At 35.7% G+C, this 12,354-nt stretch overlaps 1 protein-coding gene across 3 annotated transcripts in view; it reads left to right on the top strand.

The window, feature by feature from the left end:
• LOC144217841 (ras-associated and pleckstrin homology domains-containing protein 1) overlaps positions 1-12,354 on the top strand; it is a 99,145-nt gene that overhangs the window by 32,535 nt on the left and 54,256 nt on the right. For all 3 annotated transcript variants that reach the window (XM_077747562.1, XM_077747561.1, XM_077747563.1), the window contains exons 2-4: positions 4,524-4,643; positions 9,058-9,163; positions 9,972-10,477. In XM_077747562.1, coding sequence (XP_077603688.1) covers positions 4,524-4,643; positions 9,058-9,163; positions 9,972-10,477 — 732 coding nt within the window. The remainder of the gene's footprint in view (positions 1-4,523; positions 4,644-9,057; positions 9,164-9,971; positions 10,478-12,354) is intronic.

The raw sequence follows: 12,354 nt of genomic DNA, 5'->3' as shown, positions 1-12,354 counted from the left end.
TTTGGTTGCCCTCTGGGGGAAAAATGGACTTGTCTTTCAAGGTCATATATATGACCGTAGTCCTCTTAAAACTCACTTTTTCAAACTCTTGTTTTATTTGCGTCAATCTCATGACAGTTTTATAAACACAGGCTTTCTCCTTTGCTCTTTAAAATTTGCCCTACCTGGAATATATTTATTCAAATTCTTAAACCCTACTCTAAGCCCAGCCTTCTTGATAAAGATCACCATTCTGTCTCACAGTGAGGAAGTTGAATAGTAAAGCAAAATAGCTCCCAAGAGGAAGTTTAATAGGGAAAATATGTTTGAATAATTAACTTCATAGAAAATTTAGTAGAAATAATAGTTTCATACTAAGGAACACTATTTTGTTGTGTGTAGTGGAGTTTGCTGTATATAAGTTGTAACCTGTAATAATTAAAACACAATTATTGACTGTTGTCTGTGAAATGAAACCAGCCTGTATGTAAGCAATGGTGGATCATTCCCCCATTATTTCTGTTTTTGCTATAGGAAAAAAGAAATGCAAGTTAGCTTAAAATATTAGTTCAATCATTATTACCTGCAATCTCTGATTATTCTCTAATAAACATACGGTTTTGAAATAATCAGGCAACTAAACCTTCTCATTACCTGAGTCCCAACCGTTCCTCATTTTTTTCCAGTTGGGTGTTTACTAGACATCTCTCAATCTATCTTCAAAACAGAATCTACACCCTCCCCACCCTTTCCTGCTCCAAGGAACAGCAGGCAGGACAGTGTGGTTGGAAGGTAGAATGGGAAGAAAGGTCACAGAGGTCCCTGAAGGCCGGGATTACTCAGGGTTTTCTTGATCTGCCAGTGACTACAGACTTTATATTCAGTAAGTCTGCCCTTTGGGGAATAAACCTTTTCATTTGTGTTATGGTACATTTATTTTTTCCAGAATATAGTTTCCCTCAGATGTAATGGAGCAGGGAATTAAAGTGAAACTTTAATATATTCTCCCCTTCCTCAACGTACCTAATCTAATAGTCATAGAATAATTTGATAGTATTCTAGTATGCATTATAATTTCTTTGGGCCTATTTCCACATCATGAAGAAAAAGGATCACATTAAAAGCTATTCTTTTAAATCCAAATTATTTTAGGAGCACCTGGGTGGCTCAGTTGGTTAAGCGTCCGACTTCGGCTCAGGTCATGATCTCACGGTTCGTGGGTTTGAGCCCCATGTCGGGCTGTGTGCTGACAGCTAGCTCAGAGCCTGGATCCTGTTTCGATTCTGTGTCTCCTCTTTCTCTGACCCTCCCCTGCTCATGCTGTCTCTCTCTCAGAAATAAATAAAACCTTAAAAAAATTAATAAATCCAAGTTATTTTAAAAACAAGATTCATAAGTTCTATTTTCTTTTCCTTCATTTTTTTGCCCTTTGGAGGGACAGTTGACTGTTGTATTATTTTATTTGCATTTTCTGATGTTATTTCCAGTAGGGGCATTATGTTAGGAAAATTCAGATTTAGAATTGTGCTCTAATTGGAGACAGGTATCGATATGTAATAAAGGATGAATTTCTGTACCAGATTACAGTATAGAGCCAAGAGAACTTTTGGGAGGCTGTTTGGTGTGTGTAGTAATCAGAAGTCATGCCATTTCTGGATGTCAGAGAATAAGGATCAACTTCAGCTTCTAGAGAATGGAGAATGCTATTTTAGGGTGTGGATCTGTTAAGAAATATTGTAAGACCTAAATTTTTATTGGAAAAGTCTCTGAATAACTGTCTTAAGTTAATTTTTATAAAATAACCCATGTGGTGACAGAAATTCAAGAATGGAAAAAATTGGCAAAGGTTACATAAATAGTAAAAGTCATATAGTTGCTTCAAAGTCTCCGTATTGCTTCCTAGCCATATTTTCCTCTACTGTAATCTGTAGTAATCCAGATAAAACTATTAGTGAATATATTTAAAGAGATTTAATAAATCCAAATAATTACTGAGTTTCAATAATAGGGAAAAACTAAAAATTAAGACACCAGTCTTTGATTTGGAGGCTATAGTTCTATTTAGTTCTGTGATAATTTAAAATACTTACATTCATTTTGAACTATTTCGCATAGGCTTTGCAAAATTATATGCAAAATTATATTCCTATTTACTTCCAGTATAGCGTCTTCCTTATGGGCAATTACAGTGTGTGCTCAGAAGGGATGTGCAGGCATAATCATTATCTCAAAGCAGAATTCCTGCTAGAATATTTTAACTTCTGGGTTATTCCAGAGTATTTAGTTTTAAAGATTAGGGAGGAAGTGGAAGTTGACTTTTAAATTCCCAGTTTTGTTTCTTTTTGGCCTTCATTATGAAGACTGGGTATTACTACTTCTAGATGTTCTCAAGTTAGCAACTGTTATTTGAGTAATTAAGTTACCTGGTCAGGTTTGTCTTTGTACTAACATTTTATGTTTTTTTTGGGTATACTTAATGATTAAGTATGATATCAGGCTTCCATTGGGATAGATTTGTAAATAGTCCATTAATGAATAAAAATCCTTGAACTACTGTTAACACAAGTGAGTTATAAAAACCAAATCTCTTTAAGATTAAATGTATGAATTTGGGAATTAGTGGATGTATTTTCCATTTGTCAAGACAGAATGTTCTGGGGGCACCTGGGTGGCTCAGTCATTTAAGCATCCAACTCTTCATCTCTGCTCAGGTCTTGATCTCATGGTTCATGAGTTCAAGCCCTGCATCAGTCTGTGCTAACTGTGGAGCCTCCTTGGGATTGATTCATATTCTCTCTCTTTCTCTTGCTCTCTCTCAAAATAAATAAACTTAAAAAAGAAAAGAATGCTCTGATTTATACATGTTTAGGGTAGTGAAATTAAGAAATGAGAATTATCAGTTTACATGAGAGATATTGATAAGCTGTGATCTTTTCTAGTATTAAGCTTAAGATAATTATTTTCCTTAAGCGATTAAATGGGATATGATCTGATTTTCCACATCCTTAGAACTAAGTTCAGTTTGATTTTGCAACATTATTTGACTCTTTCTGCAAAAACGTATCTAGTGAAATAAGGTTTAAAATTTAGCTTCATGATACCTCATTAGACAATTAAATTCCTCACATAGCACACAACCACATTTTAAGGATCACAATTTTGTTTATTGTTGCTTTGGAAGTATAATATGTGTACAAATTCTTATTTGAGATTATGATATCTTTAATCTCTGAGGAATTGTTTAAACCACTGACAGGCAGTATTCCAAATATTGTCTAGATCCTCTGGAGCAAAATTAGTGTTTCAGAAATGTGAGTCAAGAATGTGGAATGTAAAATGATGATATTCGTTGTGTCTCTGGAAAAGTCAGTCGGTATTACTCTAAGTTGAAGGTAAAGGACTTGGGATCAAATTAATTTGGAATATGTTGGTTTAAGCAATGATAATCTTTACTAAAGATTTCTGAAAGACAGAGCCAAGCCAAGAAACAGACTCTTAACTGTAGAGAACAAAATGATAGTTACCAGAGTGGGGAGGTAGGTGGGGGATGGATGAAATGGGTGATGGGGATTAAGGAGTGCACTTGTGAGAAGCACTGGGTAACTGTGAATTGTTGAATCACTCTGTTATACGCCTGAAACTAATAGAATACTCTATGTTATCTGTACTGGAATTTTAAAAGATTCCTCAGACTCTTTATATGGAAATATTTTGTAATAGATTAATATTACTTTAAGAACTTTAAGAGTCTGGCCAATAATTGATCTTTGTTTTGTGTACCTTTTTCTCCCTCCACAAAACAATGTCAAGTTCCGTGTCAGATATCATATGATTAATGGGAAGAAGGAAAATATTTCTTCTTTCATGAAATTACACTTAAAAAGTCACCACATATAGGAAATTTTGCATAGTTTAAAGTTTTCAATTCTAGTTTTCTAAAGTTTTTTTTTTTTTTCAATCTGGTCCTTCAATTTTGTAATAATTAATGAGAAGATAAGCTAGAAAGAACAATAGGGGAGGGGGAACTAATTCAGTAAACTAAACTAGATAAAAATTTTTGTTTTGTCTTTTCTCTGAAGTGCTTTTTTGACTAAAGTTTTGCAAGCTACATACTTATTTGTATCTAAACAGATTTTTGCAGAATAAGTGGGATAATAACTTGCTGGATTGAACTTTTCTGAAATTGTTTCTCTGTGATGTTTGGAGTGTTATAGGATCAGTTAGTAGAGCAGATTGTACTACTATAATAGCCTCTGATTAATGGGAAGGCTCTGCAATTTTAGAATTATTGTTAGCTTGTGATTCTGGTCATAATATGATACATTTTTTCCCCCACAATTTCCTAAATATTTGATACTTAAATGCTCATTCCTACTCACTTGTCAGTCCTGTCTCCATTAATAATGTCTAGTTTCTTTGTGTAATGTGCTCTCGAAATCTAAAGATTTAACTCCAGAAAGTGGCCATATATATCAGAACATATACTGCATAATTTTTCAAGTTCAACCTATTACTCATCACTCTACCAAATGTTTGTATTTCAGATGGAGCAGCTATCAGATGAAGAAATTGACCATGGTGCTGAAGAAGACAGTGATAAGGAAGATCAGGACCTGGACAAAATGTTTGGAGCCTGGCTAGGGGAGCTAGACAAACTCACTCAGGTTAGAAATAGTGCTTGAAAAATTGTTCAAGGATTTTAAGTCATCACTGTGTGCTGCAAGTTTACTAGGTGGACGTAAGGATATGGATATAGGTTCCATTTTTAAGTACTGGTATAAAGGGAAAATGTATAAAACATTAAAAAGTAAATGAATGGTAACTCTAGAACACAAAGCATTATCTTCTGTTATTTTAAGGAATCTAAAAACAAAAAAATACTTGCTGCAGAAGTTCTGCTCATCTAGAGGGATTACTTAAAATCTCTTTTGTAAATTGAAATAGCTAGCTAAAAAAGTTTTAAAACCTAAAATTTAAAAGTCTATAGTTTTGTTTAAAAAAAATTTTTTTAAATGTTTTATTTATTTCTGAGAGAGAGAGAGACAGACAGCGTGTGCAGGGGAGGGTCAGAGAAAAAGACACAGAATCTGAAGCAGGCTCCAGGCTCTGAGCTAGCTGTCAGCACAGACCCTGACTTATGGGGCTCGAACCCACGAACCACGAGATCATGACCTGAGCCGAAGTCACACACTTAACTGACTGAGCCACCCAGGCGCCCCTAAATCTAAAGTTTTATTCCATAACTTAGTAAATAAGAATATGTTTTACAACATAAGTAATGCCCTCATATGCAAGTATTTTCTATTACATAATTCTAGAATACTGACAAAACTTCATTCCTGGCTGCATTTTAAAACAGTGGCAAAGCTTTTTTTGTTTTATTGGATCTTGGATTTAAAAAAGGTGGAATAGTAGGGTGCCTGGGTGGCTCATTTAAGCATCCAACTCTTGATTTCAGCTTAGATCATGATCTCACAGTTCACGAGTTTGAGAGTCTCACATCGGGCTTTGTGCTGACAGCACGAAGCCTGCTTGGGATCCTCCCCCCCCACCTCTCTGCCCCTCACCCTGCTCTCTCTCAAAAATAAGTAATAAAACATTTTTTTTAAAAGGTGGAATAGTAACTCCATGCTGTTTTACTGCAGATGGCATTTCTACTGATTTGGTACTTGTTTTCTTCCCAGTGTTTTAAATTTCTTGCCATATAATGTAAAGAACCACTCACCAAAAAAGTTGGCTCCTAACCTAATGCTGTGACTGTGGTTTTTTTTTTTTTAATTACATAAATCTGTCTTTAGAGACAAAACAGATTAAAACCATTGCATGATGTGGCTCACTGCTAACAAGTTTCAACACTTTAGAAGTTTTCAAAAAATGTTATATACTTTATTAGTGGCTAAAACTTGAGGTTTTTGTTTCATTATTTTAATTTACTACAAAGTGTCATCTGTGCACCTGTATCACACATACTGTGTTACTGGGATTTTCAACTTTATATTAAATTGTGTTTAACTTCTAAGTGGTTGGTGAATCTTCTAAAATCATTTGTAAAATTTTTTGTGTATTTCCCTTTTCCTAGAGGGTCATAGCTTTTGCAGAATTCTCATGATACTCCTCTGCCACCTGCCCAAACACCCCCAATAAGGTTAAGAATCATACTACTTGTTTACCAATTTCTTGGTGTCAAGGAGTATTTCTGACTATTTCTCTTGTTCCCCCCAGCACTGTGGGCACAACAGATAATTATAACAAGTATCTGTTTATTTGAACTGGTAAATAGATTGACTCTTAATATGTCCTCAATTATCTTTAAGTTTTCTTTTATAGAAGATATCTACCTATTACTTTTCATTTTATTGAGAGAAGCATTAGGACTTAAATTGCAAAAGAACTGGGTTTGAGGTTGAAGGAGAATTTCCTGACAGTTTTGTGAAACTTTGAAATAAGACAGTGAATGGTTATAGATCCCCTTCATATGATTGCTTTAAAAACTGGTTGGACATTATCTGAATGGATTCCTTTTATCTCGAGACAAACAAATAAAAAAGGCACCATTCTGATGTAATTCCATGATTCTACAAAAACACTATCCAGTATTCTTTTTTATTTGAAATTGATTTGATAATTATAAATAGAAATTAAAGTTTTAAAAAACTGTTCCTAATATTTGCAGATTTATTTAGACACCAAATAACTACTGACCTTTNCAGCACAGAGCCTGACGCGGGGCTCGAACCCACGAACCGCGAGATCATGACCTAAGCGAAAGTCGGACGCTTAACCGACTAAGCCACCCAGGCGCCCCTCCCCCGAATTTCTTTATTGTAAAAAGGTTAGAGAGGAAAAGTGTCATTTAATGAGTTGAGATAACTTACAAGACCCTGTTCTTAAGTACAGTGTAATTCTTGGGGTGCCTGGGTGGCTCAGTCAGTTAAGCATCTGACTTCAGCTCAGGTCATGATCTCACAGTTTGTGGGTTTGAGCCCCGCGTCAGGTTCTGTGCTGACAGCTAGCTCAGAGCCTGGAGCCTGCTTCGGATTCTGTATTTCCCTCTCTCTCGGACTCTCCTTTGCTTACGCTGCCTCTTTCTCTCTCTCAGAAATAAGTCAAACATTAAAAAAATTTTTTTTAAAAAGTACAGTGTAATAATTCTAGACTTAAAGGCAGTATCACATCTGATTACATTTTGCCCTCATCTTGATAGAGGCTTGAGAAGAAAAAGGATATAGTCCATCATTGTTTGAAGTTGTAGCCACTCTCTGTTGGGATCTTAGGTCTTAGAACTTCTGGGGAAGATGGTGGAGTAGGAAGATCCTAAGCTTACTTGGTCTGATGGATACCACTAGATAACACCCACATCAGTGTAAATGACCCAGAAAATGACCTAAAGACTGGCAGAACAAAGTCTCCATAGCTAAATGTAGAGAAGAAGCCACATCCAAGAGAGTAGGAAAGGCAGAGACACAAGGGAGGGGCATCCTGGGTGTGGAGAGGGAAGAGAAGCAGATGCTCACACAAGGGACCTTGTACAGGGAAGACATATCCCCATAACATTTGGTTTTGAAAACCAGTGGGCTAAATTTCCCTTCTTAACACTTAACAGTGGGACTTAGCACGTGGAACGTTAAAAATCCGTGGGTTTGGCTCTGGCAGACCCAGAAGGGCTAGAGGAAACTGCCCTTAAAGAGGCAGCACAACAAACAGCCCCATTAAGATATAGCATAGAAGCAGCAGTTTGAAAAACACCTGGGGTAAGGGAGAGAAGGATTTCGTTATTAACCTCAGAGTATGTGCTGGAGGGGCAGGGATCATTGGGGACTTCTCCAGGAACAAAGGAGCTGCCTGGCACCATTCCCCAACCCACCTTCCTAGCATAAGCCCACAGATACCTGCAGGAACCAGTTCAGAGCCAACTCTCACTGCCTAACAGTGTGCCCTGACCCTGCATTCTGCAGACATGCCCCCTCCAGCCATGCCTCAGCTCCAGGTGTCTTCCCATAGCAAACCTATGCAAACCTTGTTAACAACACACATTCCACCCCACACGTTTCTGTGGACCTGCTCCCCTCCAACCTGGCTTACCTGTTCCATTTAAACCAGGCCCCTGCCACAGCAAACCGGCCCAAATCTCACTAACACCACCTACCCTGCCCTGTGTTCTCCTGTGGTCCTGCCCCCTGTAATATGCTTTTGGCCAGAGCCCAGCCAAAGTGGTACCACAAGCCTAGTAGGGTGAAAGCAAATCCAATAGGGATTGGCACCACTCCAGAGTAACTCCTTCCGTGGGAAGAGGGGCAAATAATCACACACCAATCTGACCAGGCCCAGCAGTGGACTGGGGGCAGATGCCTGGTCTTTTCCAGGCGTTTTCACTAAAGAAAGCCAAAGAAAAAGAGACAAACCAAAATACATACTCTAAACTATAGAGAACAAATTGATGGTTACCAAAGGGGAGGTGGGGTGAGGGATTGGCATCATGAGCAATGTGTAATGTATAGAATTGTGGAATCACTATATTGTACACCTGAAACTAATAAACAGTGTACATTAACTAGAATTAAAATTAAAAACATTTTTTTCAATAAATACAAAGAAAAAAAACCATCTTGGATTTCACTTACTTTGAGTCCAGAATTGTGCCTTATCTTCAGGGTACTTCATGCCAAGAATGAGACTGTGCTGGACCAAAACCAAATCCCTTTGAGGAAAGAGATGACAGAATTCCCTGCATTGTTCCTTTCTGTTTCTTACCTTTCCATGCCATATTCACTATACTCAGCTTATAGTGAATTTTTGTAAAATGAGTTTATCACTTGATATATTTGGAAAGATGCTCAAACTAGGATGAACTAGGATGATCTTAAATGCCTTAAAGTAAGCATATATCTAAAAATTGAAAGAAAAAACTATAGCCAAAATAATATGAAAAAACAATTATACTTTTCCTTAGGACTAGAAGGATTTTGGTTTTTTAAACTGTTACATGAAAGTTCACCTAAACAAAAAACAAACTTTATTTATCTTTTTTATAATTGAAGCCTGAAAATAATACAACTTATTAAACTTTGTTTTTTAAAGAGCTTAGATTCTGACAAGCCCATGGAACCAGTAAAAAGATCTCCTCTTCGTCAGGAAACAAATATGGCCAATTTTTCTTATCGCTTCTCCATATACAACTTGAATGGTAAGATGTAATTGGAAATAAAATATAAAATAGTATACTAAATTATATAATGTGGAAGCAATGCAGTTACAGTTCTGAATAACTCAATATAAAAACTACATGCATAACTTCAGTGAGTTCTTCTATTTCTTGATTTGTGCATTTTATTACAATTCAAATGATCACAGAACAAATGAAACTGGAACATAACTAAAATAGTTTTCAGTTATTAATAATTGACCAAGTAAGTACATATTCAAGTTGGAACTCCATGACAAACTTAATTGCGTTGTTGTATTTTCATTGAAATATAGTCCAGTGAAATTACCGGTAATAATTTTTAAATCAGTTCCTCTGGCCTTAATGTATTCTGCCTAATCAACTTTATAATACTTGGAATTGATACCATAATCTGTGATTTTTTTAAGCCTTGTATTTTTTCCCTCTATCCTCTCAACTCTTCAGGTATTAACAGCTTAACCAAGGCACTGATTATATTAAAAACATATCGCCCATGGTAAAAGGTTGGATGGGGGATGTAGTTAAAACCATGGGACGGTATATGATTTTTGCATTATTTTTATCTTTTCAACTCATAATTTTATTCTCTGCTGATTACTACAAATCTTAAAAGATGGACTGTTTGCTTCTAAAAATTTCTCTGTGAATTTAAAACAAAAACTCTTAGAAATATGAATTTGATAGGCTTTAGGCCCAATAGGAGAAATTTCTTTGCTGCTTCCCCTGCGTTCGTTAACAGATTTATAATAGAATGTATAAATTGTCATTCAGTGTGTTCTGGAAACATCATGTATATTGTTCATTGCAGAAGCTCTGAATCAGGGAGAAACTGTGGATCTGGATGCCCTGATGGCCGATCTTTGCTCAATAGAGCAGGAGCTCAGCAGTATTGGTGCAGGAAATAGTAAGCGTCAAATCACAGAAACAAAAGCTACTCAGAAATTACCTGCTAGCCGACATACAACAAAACATGGCACTTTGAAAGGATTGTCTTCTTCATCTAACAGAATAACTAAAGCATCACATGCCAACTACTCCCTGGATGACATCACTGCACAGTTAGAGCAGGCTTCCTTGAGCATGGATGAGGCTGCTCAGCAATCTGTTCCAGAAGACACTAAGCCCTTAGTAACTAATCAGCACAGAAGAACAGCATCAGCAGGCACAGTGAGCGATGCGGACGTGCGCTCTATTAGTAACTCCTCTCGTTCTAGCATCACCTCCGCAACGTCTAGCATGGACTCATTGGATATTGATAAAGTAACACGCCCTCAAGAGCTGGATTTGACACATCAGGGGCAACCAATTACTGAGGTAAGTAGATGCAACTTTTTCCCCTGGTGTTTTAGTATTTAAAAAAGGAGGAAGTTATATTTTTCAAACATAGTTTTAATTATCTTTTTTTCCCTACATTTAAAATTTGTCAAGGATCCCTCCAAGCTAAGTTGTAAAATAAGGCTATAGAAGGAATATGTTACCAGATAATTAAAAGAGTTTCTTCATTTTATTCTTAGGTTGTTTGAATCCCTTGAATTAATACCATTTGTTTCACATGATTTAAAAACTTGATATGTGATTTATATTTGATGACATTTTGTAAAGCTGTTGTAGTTATTAAGCTAATAATAGTTGTTTAATGTATATTTATTATAAAAGAAAAACTTATGAAAAAGCTACCTATCAGCACTGTAGTCCTCCAGTATTCTATTTTGTCGAAAAGTAAGTAAGTGTACTGTAGTGAAAAGAGCCACTGGGCTTGGAATCAGAAAACTTGGTTCCAAGTGTTGTCTTTGTCAGTCACTACCATTAGGACCTTAAATGAGTTATTCAGCCTCTGTGAACATCAATTTCTCATTAGTAAAATGGAGCTAATAGTGCATGGTGTACTCCTCATATGATGGTTCAGAGAATCAAAAGTGATAATATATGTGAATGGATTTTTAAAAGATAAAAATTTTTTTTAATGTGTTGGGGTAAAGGTAAGGAATGGATTTATGTTAAAAATGAGTTCAGCAAAAGCTGAGTTTGGTGTAGGTAAATTCTTTACTGAATATTTTTGTCAAGAAGAAGGCAATATTATTACAGTGTAGCAGCAAGAAAGAAGAAAATCTGTGGGCAAAATAAAGCCAGCCTTCCATTTAACTTATGCTTACAATGCTCTCTACCACAGGGTAAAATAATCTATTGAAGAATAATCAGTACCAAGGTAAAATCTTGTAAAACATGATTTAAAGAATCACAGAGAAGTTTAAAATTTATACCTGTTATTCAACATTATTGATTTTCCCCCCATTGATTTAATTCATTAGATTAATTTCTATCAGTCAGTAACTCATTGCACCCCTTAATGTACTAGCTTGTTCTGGGCACTGTGCAGCATAAAAGAAGCGTGAATGATAGTAGTTTGGAGATAAATTTGAGTTTTATTACTTGCAAAGAATATGTATATTATACCAATCTAAAAAGTAAACTTTGACTTAATTTAAAATGAAGCTTGTTTAAGTGGTATATAGAGAACTTAAAAATTGATTTGTGTCTTAACAATACTTGAGGATTATATTTAGTACCAGCTCCATAGTATGTATCATTTATGTCTTTTAGATGTACCCTTTGGAATATGAGCAATATTTTATTAGGGATATGCTTTCTTGGTTATACTGTGTTTTATATGTTGATATTCCTTTCTGCTCAGATTATTTTGAGTTGGGCCAAGGGGAATGTGGTCAGGTTATGAACTAATCATTAAGGATCTTTGTGTATGTTTCATCTGTAAAAATATACTCATTATATACATTCAAACAATAAAGTAAAAAGTGAAAAATCGTCTCCAGCAACTCTTCAGATGTGACCTAGTGGTATTCATAGGCAAGGATACCTGTGTTCAGTAGTATCATGTTTAACATAAGACTTCAGTGTAAAGGTTGGTGAGTAACCCAGGAATAAAACAGAGAAAGAGTTAAAGTCTTCTCTATCCAGCCTGTTCTTTTGCCTTGCCTGGATGAGTAGAAAAGTGGCTTAACAAATCTAGGACTTGCTTTAGGGTACTTTTTTATGGATCTAGTCTGTTCTTCAGATTAAGAAAACTAGTTGAGGCTTACTAGATCCCAAACCCATGTATCAAATGTCCCTACACTCAAATACAATTTTTTTTTTTTTTTTTTTTATGAATTTTTTTTTTAATTTATTTTTTA

Source organism: Crocuta crocuta, unplaced genomic scaffold, assembly GCF_008692635.1.
Source record: "Crocuta crocuta isolate KB4526 unplaced genomic scaffold, BGI_CrCroc_1.0 scaffold159, whole genome shotgun sequence".
NCBI lineage: Eukaryota > Metazoa > Chordata > Mammalia > Carnivora > Hyaenidae > Crocuta > Crocuta crocuta.
Note: the sequence above shows the minus strand (reverse complement) of the source record. Positions and strands in the feature narration are given on the sequence as shown.